General features: G+C 36.7%; 1 protein-coding gene across 4 annotated transcripts in view; it reads right to left on the reverse strand.

Annotated features, from left to right (window-relative positions):
• Window positions 1-27,876, reverse strand: part of KLHL1 (kelch like family member 1) — a 240,184-nt gene that overhangs the window by 158,980 nt on the left and 53,328 nt on the right. For 3 of the 4 annotated variants that reach the window (XR_008820324.1, XM_056329292.1, XM_056329294.1), the window contains exons 2-3: window positions 17,824-18,006; window positions 3,007-3,143 (exon numbers count right to left, since the gene is read on the reverse strand). Coding sequence is in view for 3 of the 4 variants with exons in the window: in XM_056329292.1 (XP_056185267.1) it covers window positions 3,007-3,143; window positions 17,824-18,006 (320 nt within the window). In the remaining variant the exon portion in view is untranslated. The remainder of the gene's footprint in view (window positions 1-3,006; window positions 3,144-17,823; window positions 18,007-27,876) is intronic. The other variant, XM_056329293.1, reaches the window with a different exon arrangement.

Raw genomic sequence — 27,876 nt, forward strand, 5'->3', positions numbered from 1 at the left:
GCCCAGGGAGGTGGTGGAATCAACGTCCCTGGAGGTGTTTAAAAAATGCATAGATGTCATGCTTAGGGACATGGTTTAGTGATGGACTTGGCAGTCCTGGGTTAATGGTTGGACTTGATGATCTTAAAGGTCTTTACCATCCCAAATGATTCTATGATTAAATAACAAATGATAGGGCAAGAAAAGATATAAGAAACTATGAAGCTAGATAAATCATGAGAGATGGCAGAATGAAAGGGAAGGGGATAAAAATAAGGTTTGAGGGGACAGGTTTTGATTTGGCAAAGAACATTGGAAAACTGAATGATTAACCAAGAAAAAAGACTGTGTTTAATTTCAATAAACTGAGTAAGTTTGGGACCATGTTCTAGGAATTCCCTGATCACCTGTGAGTTATCACTGGATTGCCCATAGCACTTTTCAATGCTCTTGGCCTCTGTAAAAGGCTGGCCACGTTCATGAGGAGCCTGCTTATTGAGGCTATACCCAGCGTTTGTTAGAGATTGCTAGTTGGATTTGACTAATGCTGCCAGGATCAATATATATGATCGTTTTCCATTGCCTGCAATTGTTCCCTAGCACTAATTTAGTAGAATAACTGTAGCTAGAAAATTTAGGAGTTTTATAAAAACATCTGATGCAGAGAGAAGGGATATGGTAAGAAATAATCCTACATGAATTTCAAGAGATAAGGACACAAGCTGAGAATACATCAAGATTAAGCAGAGTAAGTCAGGACAAAGAACCTGATGGAATAGAAATGCAAGACCAAGTAATCAAAACCAGAAAGGTCCATGGTATCCAATACATGTTCTTATTTAGCACACAAAATGGACTCACATTTCTTGAATCTCATCACTCTTACCTTGTCAGCAAGTATTTGTGAAATTTCCTTTTGAAGTGTAAATGTAAGAAGACATTTTTTAAGTCTTATTTGGTCTCCAAAATGGATTAGAAATAAAAAGATCATGTTTTAGTTTTACCACTGCAAGTAACAGAAATTAGAGACCTTTGTTACCAACTTAAGTTTCCAGTTCTTCAATGTGGCATTACAATAGCACATAATGTTGCCATTTTTAAGGTAGTTTGGGCTTTATGTGACAGTTTATATGAAAGAACATTACAGATGCAAATTCACATGAGGCAAATTAGAAAACACTGGAATTACACTCCTCAGGTATACACTTTTCATTCATTTGTGAAGGCTGGTCCTTATTCACCTAACACCAAGAACAAACCTCCAAGTTTTCCACCCCATATAATAAACACAGTACATTACAAGACATAGACAAATCAAGGAGCGAAAAGCAGCTGAAAATCTTTATGTTTTGCAGAAAGTGGAAAGAATTTGTTTTTCAGGACGTTATTCAGTCTCCAAAGTTCTCAGAGATAACCAATAAAATTCTGGGAGCTTCATTCATATTGAAAACAGTTAGGTATTGTTTTGCTTCCTTCTGCATCTCTTTCTTTTCTTAATCTACACTTACATTCTGTCTTTTGTTGTTAATATTAACTGTGGTATGTGTTCGCATGTGATCTTTTAGTGAAAACTGAGGCAAAAGAACTACACCGTACCTATGTATTTCCACAGTTCTGTTCCCAGGGGAACACCACTGTCCCTCCTCTTCCTTTTACCTCCTCTTCCTTTTACTTTCCTGTTACAGAATGATTTAACATTACCAGTAAGGTCTTTCGCTATTCTGCAGCAAGGTATTCTTGATTTTGCCCTGGTATTCCTGTGCCATTAATTTTACACTCATACCTAGCCAGATTGTAACCTTCTCATGCTTGATGGAAACTACTTACATGTTCTTCATTTCATGGATCCCTAGCTTGAAACCCTCTGGATGATGTACATTCATGAACAGCAAAACCACAGATGAAGGGAGAAGGCACTACCCTTTGAACATGTAGAGTACTATTTAAGTGAAGATGGTCTAACATTCCTAGAATCTGAATTTCTCAAACATGATTCTTACAAAGAGTATTTTTAAACTTGAATTATGTTTATTTACAGTTTCTGTTTCCTATTAAGACAGTAAAGTTATTATTTCATAAAATAAACAGCACATATCCTGATTAAATATGTGAAAGCAAACAGCAACTTATGATCAAATTAATATATGTCTATTTAGAAAGCGTTAAAACTGCAGGGTATGGGCTATCCATTTAAAATTGAAGCTAAAATCAAATATTCAACAGAAACATCATGATATAACTTAATTTAAACGATATGAGTATATCTTTAAGGAAACGAATAGAAAACAGCATATATTTTATACTCTACATGATTCATAGGCAAGGGGAGACAAATTCAGACTACAAATATTATTGGCATTTCTTCTCTTAATTACTTTGTTTTGTAACTTTAGTATTTTGTCATATTAATGCACTTGACATACATTGTACAAAACAGCTTGTTTTAGAAAGATAAAACCCAAATCTATTATGCATTAAAATGTAATAATTAGTCAAAAGGAAGTTCTGAGTTATTAACTCTGAGTTATGAGTTATTCATAAGTTTACATTACTCAACAGAGTAACAGCCTATAACAGAAAATGAAAGTGACAACACCCAACTCATAATAAAATGTTCTAAAATGTTTTATTATTTGGAATTTTAAAAGATTTATGTAACTTTTTAACTGAAATTTGACTGAGTCAGGAATATAGAGCTATTCTTCAAAAAAACACAACTGCTCCTTCAAGGAACTCATGTAATCGGAATCATATGCATATGATGCACACTTTTCTAAGTATTTGAAAACAAACAAAAAAAAATAATTTCTGGACTGTCTTCTTGTACTTACCAAGCCTGACATATTAACAGTTCAGAGACTAGAGATAACAATCTGAATTCAGCCCTAGGAGTGGTAAATAAGCATTTTGATTGACTGAGATTAAAAAGAAGAAATATTTAGAAAATAAATACAATTCATTGCCATGTAGCAAACAAAACTATTAACATATTTCTCTATAGGTTGTATAATGTATGCAGTACAATACCTGTATATGCAAACTGAACAAGATCCCACAGTGCATTGGGGTCTATGCCTTCCATTTTGATCTCTTCTTGCTTGGCTTCACAAACATCACTTGTAAACATGGCAGCAAAGTAGTCAGAGACAGAACTGAGGACAAGTCTGCAAAAAAGTTAGAAACTGGTGTTATTTACATTGTGATATGTATTAGAAATTTCATATATTAATAAAAAACACTTTTTAAAAAAACATCTTTTCTAAGTAATTAGAAATTACCAGAAGCAATATATTATTAATACATGTAGGCAGCAAAATACAGCGTGACATTTAATTCTAATTTGGTTTTTTGTCCTGCGATATGAACCAAGTGGTAGATTAGCATATGACTAGAAAACAGGCATAGAAATTAGAGCTGTTTTTCTGATAGTTTTCCAGTCATGCAGATGTCCCAACTGTTAACATGATAACCTCTTCATATAAAATACAACTTATTAGTGAAACACATTTCATACTCTAGAGGTACCCTTCATTGTTCTTAAAAGCATATTTTTTTATACACTTTATTAACAGCATGTAACTTTACACAATCCTTCAACCTTCAGTAAAACTGTTAGTAGCTTAACATGCTACTGTAGACTTTAAAAAAAAATACAATAATGGTGTAATGCAATGTTTTTGTTAAGAAACATTTCCAAAGGAAAATAATTCCAAAATACTTACAAAACATGCATGGCCTGTTTAGGGATCTCATTTAGATAAATTAAAGCCACAGCAAGTACCAGTCATTACTGGGGCCTTAAGCTAAGGCATTCTTCTAAATACCATCTACAGTAATATTATGATTTTTTTAGGAATAAATATTCACAGATGATCTTGAGCTAGAAATGTGGTACAACTATAAATAGTGTACCACAGGCTTCCATAAAAGATGGTCACATTTCTGGCTTAATTTGAAAACGTAATATATATAAACACATTGAAAAAAGGCACAAGAATCACAACTGGAGAATTTGGAAACCAAGAGGTTTCCAATATTTAGCCATTTGTATACTGTTAACTATTTTGTTCAAGAAAAGAAAAAAAAAGGTAATTGATTGCTTTTGCTCTTTTAGCTCATCCCAATAGCAAAGTAAAATACGACAGTTTGAATTGGCTTCATAACTTTACAGTGCTTTAAGCCACTATATTTTACCTGCAACTTGCACAGCTTGAGAACACATTTATGATTTTTACTCTGGCTCAAATGATGGGCAATGAATAATTAGGTGTGGTAGTTTTAGGACTTTTCATGTTCTGTTCAACTCTAGCAATCATGAATTTTAGAAGTAAAGATCCTAATTCATAATTAGTTCACATTTATACTCAAGTAATTAATAAAACCAATAGATGGCTACTGTGAAGGACTATTCAGAACTGACCATAAGTCTCAGAATGTCTTAAACATTTGCCATACTAAGAACTGAAAGGTGCAGGTACACTCTGCACAGGTGAGGCGGCACTTTTCTGTGCCCACAACCTAGCCTAGAGGTCATGCAGTCTGAGGCAAAGCACCTGTGCATTGAGAATAACGTCAATCAAAGGGGATTCTGGCAGGAGTCTGGAGACACCCCAGACCCTGATACTATCCCGTGACTCATTTCAAGAACTTCCCACAAGCCTTAATGTGCATGTGCCTTGATACTTAAATGCCAGCCTCAGTTTGGCCAGAGACCAAAGACAGAAAAATGCATCCCACATGGGCACACACAAGTGCCCACTGCCTAAGGACTACCTGCAATCCATAGACAGGATCGCAGGTCCTGCAGATGAAGACAACATGGGACCCAGGGGTGGTGAACACTTTCTCTTTTCTTCTTTCCTTCTTTCCCTCCCTATTGGCTTGTACAATAGCCCTATATCTGAATTTTGAGAGTTCAAGTTTATAGATCAGTCTGTTTTCTCGTGCTATAGATTTAAGAATTCAAGTTTACAAATACCTTTTCTTCACCACGTACCAACTGCAATAAGTAAATAAAACAGTAAAGACCGTTGTGTTACCCTAAGTCTCCAAGTAACTGTAGTTATCCCTAGTTGCCTCTCCAAGAATTAAAAACCTCTCCCTTCTGCCACCAAGCGAGACAGGACAGCTACAAAAAGATGAAATTAGAAATATACTTTGTTCCTACCACCAGAGACTCCTAATTCACTATTTATTTATTTATTTATTCACCACTGAGGAACATTTACTTCTATGTTTGTTTATTTATTATCTCAACTGTGTATCACAAGCGTGTATTTAGTCAACAAAGATAACTAAAAATCTTATAGCCCTCCTTCAAATACTTTTTTCTGACCACTTAAAAATAAGTGACTTGTTTCACTGTTATTAGATGCTTGTTTAAAAAAAAAAAAAAGTCACAGCAAAAAGGGAAATCCACAACTATTTTGTATGAGATTCAATGTCTCACACCTACCAGAGATGTAATTTAGGTAAGTGACTGAGAGTTCTACATTCTTTTCTGATTCTCCTTCCCACCCCTCTGGGTCAGGGGCAGTGAGCAAACTGCTGCGTGGTGCTCGGTTGCTGGCTGGGGTTAAACCATTACAACCACTTATAAATTGCAAGCTTTTCCTTCAGTTTGTACCTAAAGACATTGTTCATAGACTGTTTTCCCTCCTCCTCTTGTGAATTACAGCAGCCACTTTTGATTCCATGGACTAACTGGATGATCAGAGACATTTGCAGGAATTTCCATAGTGACAACACAGTAACAATTAGGTTAAAACGGTGTCCATGTTCCTTTTTGCAGTCTCTCCAGGATTCACATTTTGTTTATCCTCCTCTCAAAACCAAAACTGTACTCAATCTCTCTGAAACAATATATTCAGAGGAGGTACGATACATTCAATAGTAGGGAGGTACCACCTCTGGTTTGGAAGACCCTAAGACGTAATTCAGCAATGGGTGTTGAAGTGTTTATGTTACTTATGCTTCAAGATGTGGAACTCAAAACCTGCTTTTGCTATAAGAATATTGGGAACTAATAAAGCATGTGCTACTCCTTTCTATTGCCTGTGAAGAATATGTGCAGTCAATCATTGCCTATTCTTCCCATTGTCTGATCTGTTCATGAACTCCTTTCCCTCTTGAAACTGAGTTTTCCTCTAGTCTCAGACTTGCTTGCCAACAAATTGTCAGTTACTTCAATTTTCTACATTGCCATTACTTGATCCTTCAAAACAGAATCCATTTACTTTTTAACAGTCAACAGGCAAAGGAAAATGTGCAATCTTAGGGCACAAAAGGAAACGTTGTATATCTAATATACGCTATCCCATTGCAAGCCATGACAGTACTGAAGATTGAACCACAATTAGAAAGAAAAACTAATGAACTGTCAGTTCTAACTTTGTAGAAAAACTTTACTTGATGAATCTATGTACCTCTAGGCTTTAAGTGACTAACAGAACCCAATTAGTAGTAACAAAAACCTCAGATTATGTATCCGTCATCTGAACAGTACACAAAAGCAACTAGAGTTCAACATTACCATACATTCAACTGCCTTCTCAAAAACATGCTTTGTGTGAATCATTCCACTGTTAATTGAAAAATTCTTTCTTTCAGAATTCAGAGCTTAAAATTGAAGACTTCTTTTAAGTTCTTATATTTATGAATGCATATATATGAGTGTATAGCTATATATGTGCACTTTGACATTTGTATCTGTCAAATTGAAAAAATACATATTTTGCAGATAAAAAAGGAAATAAAAAATCTGCCAGAAGTCACATAGGAAAATTCTAAATATTTCCTTTTTTTCCCCAGGCTTCGTAAATGAAAGCTCTTCCTGTGCAGTTAACAAACAGGAGATAATCTTAATTTGGGATTCTGCATCCACTCAGAACCATTATCACAGTGCAATCATCTTGATAATAGTTCAGCAGCATCAGATTAACTCATTAACATATTAGAAATTCACACTTATTGGGTAAAGAAACAGTCAGTGAGTATATAACAGTTAAATTAATGAGAATTTTCTTATAAATTCCATCGTAACTGTTAATATTGACAGTCTGTCCTGTGTGCTTATCTCATTTTGGAGAAAAATGGAACGGAACTAGATGATAATTTTTTCCCCCTCACCATCTGAGCAGTATTTATAAACTAACCTATTTGCAAAGGCAATTTTATCTAGAACAACTACATAATAACAATAATAATAATAAATCCCCAAACAAGAAATCAAAAAAACAAACAAATGAAAATTTCTAAATTTCCCTCCCCAAATCCATAGACAGGCAGATGGAACTTTAAAAAGAATCGATTAAGCCTGAAAAATGAAAGTTTCCTTTCTGTTTTTACTCAAAACATGTTTTTCTTCCATTTTAATGTCTTATGCAACACATAGCTACAAGTATAAGTGACACCAGTAATCTACACCATCTAAACAATGTTCCCTCTTTGTCCTGAGGGCCATGACTTTGGAGTTTACATTCTCCTCTTTCTTGTTTCATGTCCTTTTAATTCTTTCCCTGTCTCCCAGGCATTTAAGTGTAAATACATTAAGTGGCTCTTTATCTCTTCTATAGTACAAACACACAATTGTACTTATTATATCTCTTAAATTGCCATGTTTTTAAGAACCTTACACAAATCGGACATCATCATTTCCACAATACGCAATGTCTACCATAGCTTTATTTTTCCAGATACCACAAATAATGCACATATCACAGCTGCCAGACTTAATAACAAAGTCCATTGTCCAAAACACTTTGCCAGTGTCAGTTTGTGTCCTTGTGACGGTTTTGAAGGTATCTGCTACAGCAGCCAATATTTTGAACTCTATGCTGTTTTGAAACAATAGAAAGATTAATTAAAAAAATATCAAAAAAAGAGAGAGGAGACAATATGGATACAAGCAACTTCTGAACATTTGGGAACAGGCAGGACAGGCAAAATGTCACAGTGATAAAGAGAACAGCTGATGAAGATCCATTGTGACACAAATACAAAGCAAAGCTCAGTATTTTTCTCCAGAAAACCCACATATTCAGACATGGCATATATATTTGAATGTAGAAAGACAACACAATGAACTGTGATCCTCTGTTTGTGGGCTTAATTACTTTATGTAGCTCCACAAGGAAAAGTGAAAAAAAAGCTGGTAGAAGGAAAAGTTCAATTTTAGCTCCTTTGAACTATCAGGAGAAATGTCAGAAACACAGAGATTAAGCTTGATGAAAGTACAGGGATAGATCTGTGAAGTCATTAGCATAAGTGACTGCCTAACTATCTAGATTTTTTTACGTTCTTTTTGTCATCCTGTTCTTTCATTCTAGAACTTATTCACAAAATTATACAATACAGCATCATTATTAATTTACCTTCACAACTCATATCTCCAAAGAGCTCAGTTTGGTCAAATCCCTGTGTGTGATCTTCAACCCCTTTTTTGATAGCAGGCTGTCAAGTCTTCCTGACCCAAGTTACTCTTTTATGGCCTTGTTTGTCATTCCATCATCTACCTGATTTTGTTTGCTTCTTGTTTCATTTTTATATTCTATTTCATTTAGCCTATACCCTCTCCCTTTTTTTTTTTTCTCTCCTTTTTTTTTTTTTTTTTTAATTCAGTTTGAAAGGGGAATCAGTGCCCTAAAGATATTATGGAGTATCTGATTCATCAGTATAGGCCTGGTGCAGACCTATGAAAACCTTGCAACCTTCTGGACCAAATGACAAAAGCCAGGCAGGGTACTCCAAGGCATCTCAGGAGAGATTAGGCAGCTGAATGTTGCTTTTTCCTTTCTTCTTAAGACACCTCATCCTTCTTTCTTTCACTCTTCAATGTCCATTCCAGCTACTGCACTTACTTCCACTCCATAAAGTAACAGCATTAGTACCATAGTTTAATAGAATCATAGAAATCTCAAGTTGGAAAGGACTCAAAGGGATCATTGAGTCTGAACTTCCCCTGATACAGCTTCATTCTGTTTCCTTGTGTCCTGTCGATGGTCACCTCAATGGCCCTGCCTTGAGGAAGCTGCAGACTGAGATGAGGGCACCCCTCAGCCTTCTCTTCTCTAAGCTGAACAAGACAAGTGACCAGCAGCTGCTCCTCCTAAGTCTTGCGCTCAAGGCCTTTCACCGTCTTGGTCACCCTCCTCTGGGCACACTCTAACAGTGTGATGTCCTTACACTGAGGCACCCAAAACTACACACAGTACTTGAGGTGGGGCCTCATTAGTGCAGTGGAGGATGGGACAGTCACCTCCCTTGACCAGCTACCTGTGCTGTGCTTGATGCACTGCAGGACACTGTTGGCCCTTGTGGCTGCCAGGGCACGCTGCTGACTCATACTCAGCTTGCCATCAAACCAAACCCCTGATCTCCTTAAACAGAGCTGGTGTCCAGATGTCATTCCTGAATTTGTATATATAACTAGCATCATCCCATCCTAGGTGGAGAATCCAGCACTTGCTCTTGTTCAGTGTCATACAGCTGGTGATTGACCAGCTCTATGGTTTATCCAGAACTCTCTGTAAGGCCTCTCTACCCTTGAGGGAGTCCACAGCTCCTCTTAATTTAGTATCATCAGCAACCTTACTTAATATACATTTGACTTCTGCATCCAGATAATTTATAAAAACATTAAAGAGCGCTGTCCCTAAAACTGAGCCCTGGAGAACCCCACTGGTGACTGCCCTCCAGCCTGATGAAACCCTGTTTCCTGTAACTCTTGGAGAATATTTAATAAAAGGTAATGTTATGCAACAGTAGCTGTGAGAGAGGAATGAGAAAATGTGAGAGAAACAGCCCTGCAGACACCAAGGTAAGAGAAGAAGAGGGGAGAAGAGGTGCTCCAGGCACACTGGAGCAGAGATTCAGACCAGGCTGAAGCAGGCTGTCCCCTTGCAGCTCCTGGAACAGAGGAGGAAAGGAGACCACACTGGAGGAGATATCCACCCTGCAGCCTGTGGAGGATCCTATGCTGCAGTTGGTGGATGTGCCCTGAAAGAACCTGCAGCCAGTGTAGATCACATGCTGGAGCAGGCTCCTGAGAGGAGGTGTGGCCCATGGAGAGGAGCCCATGCAGGAGCAGGTTTTCTGCCTGGACCTGTGGCCCACAGAAGTCATGCTGAAACAGTCCATTCCTGATGGACTGCCCCCTGTGGAAAAGACCCACACTGGAGCAGTTCGTGAAGTACTACAGCTCATGGGATAAGCCCACACTGTAGAAGTTAGTGAAGGACTGTCTTCTGTGGGAAAGACCCCATGCTGGATTGGGGGAAAAGTGTGAGGAGAAGGAGTGGCAGAGACAACATGTGATGAACTGACCACAACCCCCATTCCTCTTCCCCCTGCACCACTCATGGAGAGGAGACATAAGAGTCAGAAGTGAAGCTGAACCTGAGGAGAAGGGATAGGTAGGGGGAAGGTGGTTTTGGTTTAATTTCTAATTATCCTACTCTGTATTAACTAGTATTATATTAAATTCATTTCCCCTAAGTCAAGTCTGGTTTGCACATGATGGCAACTGGTAAGCAATCTCCCTATCTTTGTCTCAACCCATGAACTTTTCCATATTTTAATTCCATCCCCTTGTTCTGATGAGGAGGCAAAGTGATAGAATGGCTTGGTGGACAACTGCCAACTAGTCAAGGTCAACACACTACAATCAGACAGAGGGGTTAAGTAACTTAAGCTACAGGTCTCCATTGATTACAATGAGATTAGACACATGGCCCTTTCCAAACCAGAACTCAACTGAATAACCAACTTCATATTCTCAGAAACGGTCTTCAAAACTCAAGGCCCATTTTTGCATGTGCAAAATCTTTAACTGGAATATACTCAACTATGTGAACTTAAGATGTTTTATGGCTTCGAAAGGTACAGATAACTCACAAAGAGTTCCTTGTGGAAATCACAGAAATTCCTGTGAAAATACTAATGACATTCTCAGTATCAGGAAATACTGTTTATCTTAAAAGCAAACAAACAAACAAAAAAATTATCAATCAAGGTTAATATTGAAAGCTTATCTAAATTGCCTTGCTGCTTTCCCTCTGATAGCAGGAGCTTGTGGTATTGTTGTTCTGACCCAGCTATACTACTTGAATAATTTGTTTTTAAACTCATGATCAGTAGGTTGTGTTTAACACCACAGTTTAGATGCAATGTTTGTCACGGGAAGTTCCTCAAACCTTAATTACAGATATCTGGGAATGAAAATAGGGCAGCTGTACTGCTTATACTGCGTGCTTTCCGCCAGCATCTGTTACAGACTAATGCAAGAAAACAAGCTGAATCTGAGGACTGTATGGTGTGCATTTTCATTCTTTCACCCCCTGTCTTTAAACTGTATTTCCTGCTCTGCCTAGTTCTTTGTCTTTTCATCTCTCCTTTCAGCTTAACATCATCCCTTCATTCTTTTCACTTAATTGATATTGGTTTTCTTCTTAAACTTCATGTCTCTACAGTAGTATTCACAATACATTGAAAGAAATGGTCCCTCTCCTTAGAGAACCACAGGAGAGAACATAAAGTTTGTTGAAAGAGTTTTCATAAATTTACTAGGATAATAATAAATAAAAGCTGCACTACTTCAGAGTTAAGCATTAAAAAAAAAAAGGCTTCAGTTGAATTCATTTCAGTATTTATGATGAAAAATTTTAATTTTGTGTGGAAAGAAATTTTTCACCCAAACACTTGTAGAAAGATTAGTGTAGCCATTTTACAGTATTTCTTTGTTTTATATGTAAGTGCTAATTGTCTAACCATTCTATGCTACCTTTTCCACCATGGTAAAAGTCCCCCCCTAACCCTTACCTTGAGTATCAGTAACACAAATGCCTATGTTTCTTTATTATTAAGAGGAAAGAGAAAATAAAGAACTCAGATTTCTCATTATAAACTCAACTATACCTGACAATATTAAAACAACAACAAAAGTAGATTTCTTGGTTTCTTTTCATTCACAGTTGGGTTCTCACCAAGCACAATGAAAGTCAGAATTGCAAGTTGAGGATGTAACTCTTGTACATTTTTTGCTTTTTCTGTTTTTACTGAATTTTCTGTTTTATTGTAATTCAGTCTCTGTTATAAGCAAACATTTTAACTGAACAGGGATAGTTAAATTCTATGCTTTTATCACTTTTCTTCTCCCCCCCCCCCCCCCCCCGCCCCCAGCACGGAGTTCCTGTATTGCTTTGTGCACCATTCCTAGTCAGAATCTAACATGGCTTAAACCTTAGTCTGACTTTAAAGCTGCCTATAACAATCCCAGCTGGAAATTCTAATGAACTCTCCAGTGCAAATCTTAGAGGTCTGTCTATCATCTGCATTGACTTTCGCTGTTTCCTTTACAGCATGTTTGATGTTTATTCAGCAGCTGAAGAATACCCCATTTCAAATGTAATATTTAAAAACAGTGCAATATAAGTGAGTTGCCTTCACTCAAAACAACCAAATTATTTATGGCAAATATGTATTTTTAATTTCATGCTAAAATTCATGATTATTAATTATTGCTTAAGAATTTTCTTATACCTTGGAAATAATTGGTGCTCTGATCATGTCACTATAATCCTGAATACCTTTTACATCCCAGTGTTTTTTTGTTACAGGTGACACCAGCTGCAGTCTAGTTAGATTTTTAGATACAACTGCATGTGGCTGATTGTAACCTGGATAGAAGAAGGAAGTGTCAATTACAGTGGGCTGTTTTTATTCATTTGTTTTGTAACAGCAATACCCGAGTTCCTTCTATTTCAGGCACTGCCAAGTTACCATATGTTTCTTGTCTGAAAGACTTTCTACTCTAAATAAGAGGTACAGAAAATGAGAAAAATACATACAGCATATATCTCCAGAGTGAATGGAAAAACTACAAACTGGCACGTTCATAATGCTTTAAAATTAGGTTGGACTGTTAATAGTGTAACATTTAACAGAATGAAAGGGAAATTTTTATTTTAGCATTTCCCTCTCTTTAAGGTATTTTACATTTTTATATTTTATTGTTACCTATATATGTTACAGCAAAGTAACAAAAAAAAAGAGGTTTACTTAATTTTTCAAATTTATTTAAATGTCAGCTACTTTCCCCTCTAAAATGCCTTCTACAACTGTTTTCCTACTTTCCCAGTACCATTTTTGGTTACTTGCTCATCATTACAATACTTAGTTGGCTTGTACTTCCTTTTGCTATTCCTTCATGTGAAAGACTACACCTGTAAGCTGTTTAATGGAAGATGAGATTAGACAAATGCGATGTTCAGGAGCCAACAAAAAGCATAAACACATTGTAACTTTAAAGTTGTTTGAGTCACCCAAACAGTGAAAGGCAGCTATAATAAGGCTGAGAGTTTGGCATGGCATCTCCAAATGGGGAAGCAGAGCTCAGTGATTACGTTGTATGATCTTCCTTCTAATTTGATTTTCTCCTAATTTTTTTGTGAGAATTAAAAAGGTAAAAAAAAAAGAAAACCAACTAAAAATCAAAAAAACAACAAGAACTCAAACCCAAAAAAACCAACACCAATTACCAAAATTAACTTGGCAGCATTCAGGCTATGACCAGAGCTTACCTGACATTCTTTCTATAAAAGTACCAGCTTTTAGATATCTTATGGCACAGCAGTAACTCCTCCTCCAGAGGAAGTTTTTTAAATAGATCATCAAAAGACAGAATCAAAATATGTGATTGCAGAAGAGGGGGAAAAAGAGCAAGTCCTGTCAGGAATGAAACCAGAAATGACACAGAGATAATGAACTGTGGAGGGATCTGGAGAGATGCACAAGAGCCACTGGCACTGTAACGATTTTTGGTGACTTTCACTTCATTCGATGCAGTATACTGGCATTTCTTAACTGAATTTTTACTTTTATAGAAATAGAGACATCGAGACTACATTATTACATAAAACACTTTTCTTTCATTGGTTTTGATATTGTTTTGTTTTGATTTGTTCTAAATCAGAGGAAAATGAAGAAAAATATAATTTTGTACTTTTAATTGAAACATACACAAAGTTTTGCCCTGGTTTTCTGAAAGTGATTCTTATTGTACTATATTTTAGCATATTGAATCTATTGAATTTTTTTAAAATTTTTATATTAAAAAGAAGAGAAAATATGTAAGAACCATAATTTTTAGGCAATAATTTTGAGTATTTTGTATTTATTAATTTGTAGCATATTCAATATAAGCCATGGCTTATAATATGTTTTAATTGGATTTTAAAATGTAAGTTCATTTTATCTAGGACAAGATTTTATAAACTTTGTACAGGGAATGCTCTACCAAACTTGTCATGTAGTATCGCATTTTAAAACTCCACAAATATGATCATGCAAGCCTTTGCAAGCAGGCTTTTTTTATGTTCTCAGGAATGCAAAATGAGTATTACCTAGTCTACTTTGTAATACTCTTAGAGGAGGCACTTTTCTGGACCTGCTTATTACAAATCTGGGGGAAAAAAATAAAAGGACCTGTGAAATCTGATGGCAAACTTGGTTGCAGTGACCATGAGACAATGGAATTTAAGACAACAGATCCTGAGAGAAGTTAGTAAAATGAACAGCAAATTACAACCCTGGACATCAGAAGTGACTCCTGATTAAAGTCAAATGCAAGAAGGGAGTACACAGAAGATGAAAGCAGGGATGAATGACCTGGCAGAAATACAGAGACATTGCCCCAACATGCAAAAATGGAATTAGGGAAGCCCAAAGGTCAGGTGCAGATGAAATCATCAAGGGATGTGATGGAAAAGAAAGGCTTCTGTAATTAACCTTGGCAACAAAAGAAGAACATGGGAAAATTTTGTCCACTGTTCAATAAAGCATTCTGTGCCTGAGTCTTTTTTTTTTTTTTTTTTCTTTTTTAGCATGGTCTTCTTCAGGCCTCTCAAGCCCCTGTGCCTAGTGGCAGGATCTGTGAGGTAGCACTCACAATAGAGGAAGATGTACCTAGGCTGCTCTTAACAGAATTGGACATACACAAGTCCTTGACACCAGAGCAGATACATTCAAGAAGCAATGGTTGAGGTAGCTCAACGATATCACTGAAAGGCCACTTTCCTTATCTTTACCAGATTATGATAATTGCAGGAGGTTTCTGAAGAATAAAAAAGTCAGTTTCCATGTCCATCCTCAGAAGAAAGATGTGGGTAACTATAGACTGGTTTGCCTCACTGAGAGAGTCATGGAGCAAATTTGCCAAGAAGCCACATATATGGTCACTAAAGACAGTGAGGATATCAGACTGTCTGATCATAAAGACACAGAATCAGACTTTAGGAGGTCTCTTCCAAATTAAGTTATATTCTGGGATCATAATGGCCACAGTAAAAATAAACAGCTTTGTGCTTTTCCAGCCATATCTGTCTAAAACAACATAAACACAATTTAAAAACAAACAAACAAAAAACCCCAACAAAACCAGGAAATTCAGAACACCCTTTCTTTTACCTTGTCAGACAAAATTTTAGTTTATTCTGTAGAATTTTCAATTTTACATAGTTCAACAGCTGGTTTTGCCAGTTCTTTGAGATTTATTCTTTTGACTGCAGACCACAGCAAAGTAAATAAATAAATGTAACGTTGTCTGAAAGTTTATTAGAGAATCCAAGTAAGACTTTGGCTATTATTTCAAGGTCAATTGTTGTATTAAGGTATTCTTCCAGCTCCAGAAGAATTTAGATATACTGTAGAACTGAAATGAAAAATGTGAAATTAAACTTACTACTGAAAAGTGGGCACACAAATATGAACAGCTGTCTTAAAAATAGTGGGGGAAATGAACTGAGAAAATAAAAAACCTTACAGTTTCCTCTGTCTCCTTCTCTACAAACTATGCAGTTAACTAAAATATTCAAAAGACAAAAAATATACTGCTAGAAACTGTATATTTTATATCACTCATATTAAACAGAGCAAACGATACCAATTGTGGAATATTGCTATGTATCTAGTAAGTATTTTTTCTATCAATTTAAGAATGTACATTCAGACATTGATTTATTTATTTTTTATTTTTTTTTTTACCTCAACTGTGTTGAAAAGTGTGAAAAGCAAGAATAGGCCAAGTAACTGTCATGAAGGAGCAACAAAATTCTCATTATTTCTGAAAAAAAATGTTTTTATTTAGTTTCAGTTATGTATAGGGATGTAAAATTGGACACAAGAAGGCCTTAGATTATTATCCCTCTGGTTTTCTTTTTGATGGGAGGCACCTTTAGGCAAATCTTGCAGATCTGGAATACTGTAAATGCAGATGGATGGACAGAGGGACTGACTTTTAATATTACTCCCTCTGTACTTAGTATACTCATCTTGGCCATTTAGATAAAAATGGCATCAAAACACAACTACTAGGGGTGCATAAAGTGCCATTTAACAGAGGCAAAAAGCCTGGAACACAGAAGTTGTGTCAGTTGCCAAGTCAGTGAGTAGAAATTACTGGGGACTTAGCTGACATCTGGGAACCTGAGTATATGAAGGCAAGGGAGGAACACAAAAAACAGCAGCTCTTAGAAGACAGGAGTGTAGAAACAAAGTCTTTAGAATGAAAAATGCTGAAATAAGAGAGGAAAGATTTCTACATTTATTACAGCTACAAATCTGAAACTAAGTGGACTGCTTCACGTGTGCTGCAAACTGCCTAGATCAATGTTGCCATTTGTTAAGTGGAGATATTTTCTCATTTATTACAACTATTAGGACAACTTAAATATATCAATTAAGGTTTCTGTCTGGTTTTACTATTTGAACAATAGCGTTGGCTTTGCAGTCTTGCTTATTGCACCTTTAAACTATTATTATGGGAGTCGTAATATGGAATAGTCACATTTTCTGTGCAACAGAAAAACAATGATCTCTGAGTCCATCTTCACTTAGGGAGAAGGAACTTTCTAAGGCTCAAGTTGCCAAGATGACCTTCTAGCATTCCTCTACACCAGAAAGTTCATTTATGAGTTCAGAAATACGTTGGCTGGTTTTTTTGTTTTTCTGCTGGCGAGCCATAGTCTTGCTCTGAATTTCGTACCACAGCAGAGAAACCAGGGTACAAGTATGGAATAGGTCACCCTTAGTTTGCATTCTTATGTAGATTTCAAATGCAAAAAGACTTGCTAACCTGGAGACTCATAAGCATTCCCTGTATTTTAATCTAAACCCTAGGACTGGATTATTATTTGCATGCATCAAATCAAAGGTTATAGCTAAGACCAAAATCTTAATGAAGAGTAACTACTTTAAGCTCTAATTACAATCCAAAATCAAGCACAGTTTCATATATACTGGCTGCCTTAACACCAGATAATTGTGTAGAATTTTAGAAATTATAATGTCATTATCATTTTTATATTAATAATTACCATTAAATATAATAAAGATACTTTTCAGTTCATTCAAAGGTACAGGTCATGGGAAGCAAATGTTCAGTATTATTCTACTATAAGTATCTAAGACCCTCTGTATGACAGACTTATCAGAGTATCATGATCCTAAGCTGGCAAAATGACACTGTGTTCAGTGTAGCTGTACAGCATCTCATTTCAGAAATTTCCATTCTTCTCACATATGAACAGCACCACAGCAGGGAGGAATGTCTGGCACACTCATGAGAAGTTTGCTAGCTGAGTGCTACTTGAACTTTTGAAATCTGTGTAAAAAACCCCCCTACCTTCAAAGGCCCAACCTTCAAATACCACCTTTTGCAGCCACTCACATTTGTGGTGTTTAAAGCACGAGGAAGTAGTCATATGAGGCCACAGAAAGCACTGTCCTGAGAAGTAAGTATAGCCAAAACATTTACTTCTGTAATTTCAGTATCTTTTGCTTATGTCCTACCTATGAGCAGGTATCTTGCGATTCCCAGCAATCAGGATAACATCACAGAGCTGCTGTTGCTTCAGGTAGCTCTCCATCTTTCTGAAGGTTTGCTCTGCATGGTGAACAGCCTGATAGAACTCCTCAGAGCTACATGAATCCATGTCACAGTGGGGTGGCAAGGGGTGGCTGGCACCTGACAGTCTGTAAACCACAAGAGAAACTGTGTTGGTAAGATGTGACCAAGTGTCTTGACTTCTAGAATCTGATAAAAGTAATCAATGCATCCTTCCCGGTTCTCATCACTACAAGTGCAAGACAGAAAAATCTTACTGCACTGGGAGGGATAACTAAAGTTGTAAATCTGTTAACACTGACATTATGTGGGTTTTTTAGCATAGACACAGAAGTAATCAATTTCTTTCTTCTCTGATAAAGTTATTAAAAACATAAATATGAACAATAAACAGAAATTCAGTATATTCATGTTACTATCTTTCCGCTGATTCTAAGAGTGCCTACTATAGTTCGCTTCCTCAAATTCACATTTATTTTACAGCACATGGTAAAGAAAAATAAAATTATCTATTTAATTGACTTAATTTGTAATGAATTGGTAATATTTCCACAATGATAAACTACATACCTAGTTTTTAACCAAAAGTCTCATTAATACAAAGTTAATTTAGCTACAAAGCTAATGACATCTACAATTAAAAAAATATGAAATAAAAAAAAAGGAAATAGAACAGGAAAAAATGCAAATATTTTTTCATTATATAGCTTTATATAGCCATATATTCTTTGTTTAAATTTACTCCATTCGGTGTTTCCAGTTCAGACTTTTACTGAAAATAAGAAAATGTGTCAGCAAGTACTAGCCCTTGAAGAAATTAATGCAAGTGTTTCCAAATAATTGACAAGATACCCTCTTCTTTTACAAATATGTAATTAGATTGCTTCAGCTGCAAGGTTTTATATAACTTGTGGTGCTGAAAATGAAGGATTTCATAGTTGAAGCTGATTATTTTTTTACTTCAACTAGATATATACAAAAAAGCTTACCTAACCAATAGAAGAGCAACACAGGATGTATTTTACTCCAGCATATCAAACTATATTATCAACTAATTCAAACCAATCTCATTCTATATATATTCTATTGAAAGATAAGTATTAAGGAGCACAGAAGAAATTTTGATAATTTACAGTAATGGTACAGCATTTTCATTACCTAAGGTTTGAATTCTGTAGGTACTATGTTCTAAGAATTATATTAACAGACCTATAATGCAATCTGCAATCCTGGTGCTGGAAAAAAATTAAAAGTACATAAATACGATAATTTTTAAAAATCAGCTATTAAACTGAAATACAGTTAGCTTAAAAGAAAAAAGTAGTATTTTTATTGACTCTTGGTAGACTATAATACAGTTCAGAAAAATAATATTTCCATTTGACATATACTAGTGCTTTATTTCTGAATTAGTTTTGTCCAAAAGTGTTCCTCACACTCTCCTACAGTCATTGTGCAAGGGTCCACAGGTTTGAGGAAAGGCTGGTCCATCTTTCTGTCAAAGTAATCGCTAGGCTTCACAGCGCTCCTTTAAAGTAGCTGGAAACCTACGTAATTGAAGGTGGCCTGCAGATTCCCCCTTACAGGGAACACAGTTTACCACTGTATCTCACCCCACCATCTATTCTGTACCATATACAGGTACTGACTTAATAGAATGAATTACCCTTAACATTTCTTACCCACAGTAACTTCAGATATCTATCCTGAGATATCACCAGCTGATTTAAATTAATCAATATTGTCATTTGTATGCTGATACAGTTACAATATGTGTGAAAGGCTATCTATAGGAAGGAAACTGAACTGCCAAAACTTTATTAACCATGATTCAACAGAAACTGTTTTGGTGATTTAAAGAGGAACATTTCCTTAATTCTGCTACAGTCAATCTTGTTACACAGTCATGTACTTTAGCTAACTATGTCTTGCAAACTCCTCCTAAAGGATAAAACAAACATAGTCATTCTGTGACTGACATAATATGCTATGTGTTCCTATATAACCTGGACTGCCAACCAATGTTGATCAGAAATCCAAGTTTATTTTCGTATCTTTTCATATCATATCTTTCACATAAAACTATAATGATGGAGTTAAGCTCAGTATGAGCAGTGGGTAGATATTTCAGCTTTTTTCTTTCCTTCTCCCCCCACCCCCCTCAATTTGTTTGCAGCCCTACAAAGTGTTTTATCACTGAAGAACTAGTGACAAGTAATTTACAGGAAATAAATCAGTGCCAAATAAACAAGGTTGTTAGGGTTAAAGAGACACTTTTGTTTGGGTTTTTTTTTCCTCCTTCCTGCAGGGAATTGAAATGAAATATACAGAAATGAAAATAACAGGACTGAACAGAACTGAATGGGTTCGTGTTGTTTGTTATTTCAGAACTTAAGTCTAAGTCAGTTTATATTTGAACAGAGTACTGATCCTGCCTCTTCTTGGCTAATTAAAACGTGCTGCCCTTTTCAGGTCAGAAAAATACTGAATTTATGCCAGTCCTGAGAAATTAGATTGGGCTACAATGAGCTTAGTCTACTTCTTGAATGGCTAGACTGTTTGCCACAAATTTTGTCCTCATTTCTGATTGCCATTTATAACCAACACTTTGCACCTTCAAACTCATCAGTCTATCTGTCACTTAGCAAGTCATTAAATACTACTCAAAAGGAAGTGTCAATGGTCCAGTACATTTTAAATTATTATCCTGAAAACTAGCATGCAATAGTAGAAGACAGTAAGTTAATCTTTTATCTGGTTTCTAAGAAAGCCCAGATAAAAAGTGCTACTTCTCCTATTCAGGAGCTACCTCTTTTTCATTACAAATGCTCTGTCTGCATAATCAATGCTTTAAGTTCCTTCAGTCAGCAGGTTGTTAAATAGGAATTAGTTAAAGAGTTTCAGCCAGCAATTATCAGTTCTTTGCCAGTTCCTGACAGGCATGTATAGGCACATACGACTAATTAGCAATATGAAGATAACATTTTCTCTTTGCATTTTTTTGTTGTTGTTGTTTGGGGTTTTTTTGTTTAGGTGCAGGCAATCTGAACACACAAGCAGCGAGAGGCTTCTTGATTGCATTCTGCAAGAACTCTAGCACAAATTCACTTGGAAGATTCCCTTTAGCACTTGGGTACCTTGAGATGCTGTAATCAGTGAACAGGACAGACTCCAGACAGGCTTCTTCCATAATCTTTCTCAGTTGGCAAGTGCAAAACCTGAACTTGGTATAGGAATTTCAAACATCCAAGGGTTGTTCAGACTGGAACACTTTTTTTAGCTTTAAACAACTTAGCTAATAGTACAGAAATAAGGAAACCAATGTTACAACAATAATACTGAAGGATGATACTACACGATGAGAAAACAAAAGGCTAACAAAAATTATCGACATTGCAAATAAGCAATAATCTCAAATGTTTCTTTAAGAAATGGCAAACCAGAGTATATATCACATTAAGAAGAAAGGGGGGGGGGGGGGGGGGATCCACCCCAGCAAGTTTGTCCAGATGAATTTTCAGTGTTAAAAACATCATGCTGTCCTAAGGAGAGAAATGTTTTAAGAGCCCAAAAGTTTTTATGAGAAAATTCAGCCTTTGAGCCTTTACAGATCTTAAAATTGTAGAAATAAAAGCTGAGGATCTGCAACATCTCACTCCACAGTGCTCCTCTTTTCCTGGACAAAACACTTTGATTTGAACAAGGGTGCTATACTCTAATCACCTTTTATCTGCTCCTAACTTCTGTGAAAAAACAGGTAAAGCAGCAGTAAAATCCCAATAAAGTGAAGTCTACTGATTCTTCTCTCAATTTAACAACCCTTTAAGTAAGTACTTATGGTGGCTCACCGAGAGTAAGAAGGAAAAGGCACTCCCACCAAAGGTCTCCTAGGGACAACTTTAAGACCTTTATCCTTCTTGTCCAAGATTAGATTTATTCATGTATGTATTGGGTTTGTGTGGAAAGACAAACAGATTAATCCTCAGAAGATATTTCAGACAGACTAGTTAGTACCCTACAATTATGTAGATATCTAATCTGCTATCCCCTATACAGTTGTTTACTCTTATAAACAGTAAGACCATACTACTCAGATGATTTTCACTCATGACTTTACACAGAAATAAGCTATAACATAAATAATAGGGAAATGAAAACCATTAGTTTACAGTAATGCTGTCAGGTAGTTAAAGAGAAAATGCCAGGAAGAACAGGATCTCACATACAGGTTTAGCTCCCTGTCTATTTCTTCTCAGGAAATGGAAAGTAATCAGAAAAACTGCCACTCTTGAGGTGCAAAAGTTTAAAAACAGGAATAGCAAATAGCAGCAGTTAAAACCATTCCCTGAGTAAGTTTCAAAAGGAAAAATAAAGGAAGTACTTTGAAATAGAGGTGAGAGAATTCATATGACTTGAAGCAGTGCTGCATTTCTCTGAGTAAACAAAGGCTTAGATTTAGAAATGTTTCCATTCTGGAAATTATATTCATAGAGGTGCGGAAAACAGCAGATTCATATCACTGTATAAAACGTAGCACTTTAAAGAGTACTTAGGCATTTCACTTATTCAGTAGAAATATATTTCTGCATTCCACTGAAGACTCATAAAGAACTCTTCTATCAGAAAATGTTGTATCATTTCATTGTTACTGGAATAGTAAATCCTGCTTCATTTAACTTTTTTTCCACATTTCACATATGCAGGATTGATCATGCTAACTTATCAAAACCAGTCCAATGTAACTTACGTGTATATTATTGGACAGATATCTAAAGTACATAGTCAATAAACAAAAACAATGTCTAGTTCTTCAGTGAAAAAAATACTACTTTTCTGCTTATAAATTGCAAAAGCATATAGGAAGTGTTCCATATGTAAGACTGAACAAGTCTTCACACAACTGGTTCTCTAAAAATTGGTTATTGAATGCTTTAGAAATCAGTAAGCTGTGGAACTGCACTTAAAAAATTAGAGATGGACTGTCAAAAGTCGTGGCTCTCATAAATGCAAGAGAGAGTTTTATAAAGACTTAAAACCATTTTATTATAGCAACAGCAGGGTAAAAGTTCTGTTTGTGATCAAAAAGTGTGCTTTTCACTCTACTACCAGCCATTGTATCTGCAATTAAAGGCTCTGCTCAGTGTTTCAGCAGGTTGCTATAAAAGTCTTTTATAAAAGACAGTTAGGTAGAAGTACCAGGTAAAAAAATAATCAGAATATCAGGACTTTTAGTTACAGCAGTTCAGCTCAGTGATCCATTACTGCTGTCTCAGAGTTCCTTTTATATGTTAAAAAAAAAAAAGAGGGAAAAAAAAGATTAAAAAAAACCAAAATTAAACTAAGCCCAATGCGCATTATAAACTCATTCTCATTCCATAGATAAACCTGCATAATGTATCATTTACAATGGTGTTTCCTGCTAAAGTTAAATTTGTAGAGCAAACTACTTGTAATGTAACTCATTCTTTGGACACCATAAGGCAAAATTCAGTCACAAAGACATCTGTGTGCCTAGCACAGATTCATCTGCTGTTCCATGTATCTGTGCATCTTTAAGAACATTAGTAGCCTCAAAAAACAAAACACTAGTTACCAGTGTGTGATCTCCGGCAAATTGGTCAAGCAGCTCTTCAGAAACACAAAAAGAACAATAAGAAGGGATCACTGTGCTATACTAAATTGCTTCTATACAGAAGAAATATTTTTTCTTGTTTAGTAGCTGACAGGAAAAAAAAAAAAAGTAGAAGTAGGGTTAGAGAAGGAAGAGTTTGTGCACACCACGATTCTTGCATGTTACTAATAACATATAAACAGCAAGGCTTTTGTTTTGGTTCACTTCAAAATAGTCTCAACTGGAATTTTTCTTATCTATGACCCCTAATTATCTAACCTAAGCTACAAGCACACTCTCTATTGGTGAGAAACCAACATGCATAAAGATTCCATAGCCTCCTGAAATACCTGTTTTCTAGTTCTCAGCCCTTTTAAAAAAATCTTATTTTTGCTTTTTCTTCATAGAAAAAAAGGTGAAAGAGAACTCATTCAGTTAATGAACAATTAGCGAAAAATCTCATGATTTTGCAAGAAACTTCTTACTGAATTCAGTTAATGACAAATGTTTTATCTTCCCCCATTTTTTCCAGAATTTATCAGAGTTATGTCCTATGCCCTCAGAACCACTTAAAACTGTTCAGAAAGGGTTTTTTTGTTTTGTGTTTTTTTTAATTATTCTGTTCAACTGATCCTTTATCTCTTCTCACTTTCTCACCTCTCAGCCTCCACAGTCTTCTAAACACTTACTTCAAACTTTTCCTATTCTCCCCTTTCCCCACAGTCCAGTATCCAGTCTTAAAAATTACCTGGTTTTTCTTACCCCTCACTAGTACTTCTAGTACCTGCCTACCAATATTCTGCCCTAAATTCTCTCAATTTTACTTTCAGCTTCTCTCTCTCAAATTTTACAGCTTTCAGCAAATGAGATGCTTTTCCATGGATGAACAACTAAATGGGCTCAGCAGTGCAACACAGCTCTGATAGCCAAAAAAATGGAACTTCCAAATAAAGACTGAGATTAAGCAGCTACAAATACCAATAGACTGATAGTAAACTTTGGAAAAAATATTAAAATACCATAGAATATTATCTGCAGAAAATTTAAATAAATGTAAACTTTTTGTTTTAATTAACATTAAAAAATTACAGGTTTGTCCTACTAATGGGGGCATTTGCTTTCCAGCATATTTATTTTTAGAGGTAAAATGACAGGTAATCCAGACAGAAGTGGTGTCATTACTGACAGAATATCCATTTTATATAGCCATTCCAGTTAAAAAACTTGCTAGCAAATGTTTTACTCAAGTTATGCAGAACTCCCAAGCAAGCATGCTTTCAGTAAAAAGCAGGTTTGCAGACCTGATTTCTCTTAGTTTTGCATTTTGATAATTTATTTACTTTTGTCTTTCAAGTTTGGTTTTTTTTGTTTTTTTAATTTAGAAATGTCAGATTTCGTTTCAACAGCCCTTGAGACACCTAATGTATAAGGAGATGACTAGTTCACATATTTGTTCAGATTGTCATAACTGACATAATTTAAAAGCTACCTTTCTTCAAATCCTCTGTCAGCAAAGAACACAGCATGTTTATGCTAAGAATTGTAATTATAATTTTATATTAAGTATTTGTAAGTGACCTTGATATAAAACCCCTTTCATTAATGTCCACATATATACATAATGTCAGCTGGAAGGTTAATGATTTTGCTTCAAATGAGATGCCATTCACAAGGGAGGGGGAGGGGGAAACATGGGGAAGAGGGTGACGGGGGACACACGACACACCAAAAAAAAACCCAAAAACACCCTGAAAGAGACAGTTTAGTAATAAACCTATTGAAACATCTAGTGGGTTGACCCTGGCTGGATGCCAGATGCCCACCAAAGCCGCTCTATCGCTGCCCTCCTCAGCTGGGCAGTGGAGAGAAAATATAGCAGAAGTCTTGTGGGTCAAGAGGACAGACAGATCACTCACCAATTACCCCTCATGGGCATACCAGACTCAACTTGGGGAAATCTGTTTTATTTATTACAAATAAAATCAGAGCAGGGTAATGAGGAATAAAACCAAATCTTAAAAAACACCTTCCCTCCACCCCTCCCTTCTTTCTGGGCTTAACTTTACTTTTGCTCTACCTCCTCCCCCCACAGCTGTGTAGGGGGACAAGGAATGGGGGTTGCAGTCAGTTCATCGCATTATTTCTGCTGCTCCTTCCTCCTCACACTCCTTCCCTGCTCCAGTCTGGGGTCCCTCCCACAGGAAACAGTCCTCCATGAATTTCTCCAATGTGAGGCCTTCCCATAGCTGCAGTGCTTCACAGACTGCTCCAGCATGGGTCCCTTCCACAGGGTCACAGGTCCTGCCAGCAAACCTGCTCCAGCCTGGGCTCCTCTCTCCACAGGGCCACAGGTATTGCCAGGGGACAGCTCCAGCATGGGTTCTTCTCAGGGTCACAGCCTCCTTCAGGCATCCACCTGCTCTGGCGTGGGGTCCTCCACAGCTGCAGGTGGGGATCTGCTCCACTATTCACCTCCATGGGCTGCAGGGCACAGCCTGCCTCACCATGGGCTTCACCACGGGCTGCAGGGGAATCTCTGCTCCGGCACCTGGATCCCCTCCTGCCTCCTTCTGCACTGACCTGGGTGCCTGCAGGGCTGTGCCTCTCACATAGTCTCACTCCTCACTCTGGCTGCAATTGCCCTTGTACAGGTTTTTCCCCCCTTCTTAAATATGTTATCCCAGAGGCGCTACCACTGTCACTGATGGGCTCAGCCTCGGCCAGTAGCGGGTCCATCCTGGAGCTGGGCTGGCACTGGCTCTGGCAGACATGGGGGAAGCTCCTAGCAGCTTCTCATAGGAGCTCCCCCACTGTAGCCCCCTGCTACCAAAACCTTGCCACACAAACCCAATACAAAATAAAACAACTGTGCCATTACAATGAAAATTATTCAGATAATACCTATAAAAACTGTCAAATCACTCAAGTACAGACCAGAAAGTCCACTGGAAGACACTTGACTGGGGCAGGGTAAGAGTAAAGCAATAAAGGTCTGGTGGCCTCAGAGCCCTTGCCATGGCAAAGGGCAGAAAGAGACCAAGAAACCTGTACCACACAACAGTAAAACACTTTGTACTGTTTGTATTTCCCCTAGAATATCCAAAATCTCCAAATCATGACTAACGAATAATTGATAACAGAAAATAAACCTTCCCTCTGACAGGTGAGACACCTCTCAGAATCTAAGATACCGAGTATTTTGTCTGTTCTGCACAACCTCCGTTGATCAAAGCAAGACACTATCTTTATCTTTTTTTGTCTACTTTATTTTCATAGATTAAAATAAAGCATGCTTTTTAAGATGTCTGTGAAACATAACTAAGACCTTTTACTGTTTCTTCTCATTATGTCAAAATTTAACATTTACTGCAATGTATCACATTTTTTTGTACCTAAAATCAGTCTCATTATCCTTTCCAAAACTCATTTCAACATATAGATGATCCTTTCATAAAGCCTATTTCAAGTTCCCATCACTTCCTAAAACCCAGAGAAAACTTTTGAAGGAGATTTGATCATCCCAGTCACACCAGGCATGTGATAGCTGTAGTACTAATTGTACTTGTACCAACCATTGTCTCAAGTTAACAGCCTTCACACTTCCTTGACAAGTTACACTTTTTTCCCACATCTTTGACCTGTTCTGTCTCTAAACAGTCTTGCTATGCAGCAACAGAGAAACGACGCTGGCTGGACTGCTCTCTCCCATCCACAAAAAATACTGCATCCACTGCTTTTTCAGCTCTGTACGCCCACATAGAGGAGCAGTTTGCTCCAGCTGTTCTTGGACAGCTGATGATTAACTTAAATGAACACACAGTTCTCCTAGATACACATAGACATATTTTAATGGCTTGGAAAGTTACTGGTATACTTTCCACACTGACATTGCTAACAGAGCTTTTTGTCATACTGGATGTCTGAATTTATTTTTTGTATCTTGGAGGATACAGGAAAGAGAGCTTACAAGTACAGAGCCCTGCAAGCAGATACTAGCTGCATATAAATCTACATTATGAAACGGCCTCCTGAAAGGAGGCAAGCCATTCTTCTTGAAAACAGAAACCAGGAAAAATGTCACAGGAGACCTCAATTTTTAAATACATATGCCATTGGAGAACAACCAATAAGGAAGAAGTACAACCACCTTTCCTTGGGTTACTGTCAGTAGTTCTCTTATTTCTAGCTCAAGACTCAAGGGAGCCTCCTTCATTTAAGTAGGACCCAGCTGCCCTGCTTTCCTTCACTCCTTCCTTTTAGTATTAGAGAAGTAGCCAAAATCCCTGCTGTAAGGAATCAGCTTAGCCTGAAACCAGGAATATGGTTACTGCTTCTTCAGATAGGCATTCTTTCCCCCTCCCTCCCCAGCCCCACCAAAATCATTGCC

This window comes from Falco biarmicus, chromosome 2 (assembly GCF_023638135.1).
Source record: "Falco biarmicus isolate bFalBia1 chromosome 2, bFalBia1.pri, whole genome shotgun sequence".
NCBI lineage: Eukaryota > Metazoa > Chordata > Aves > Falconiformes > Falconidae > Falco > Falco biarmicus.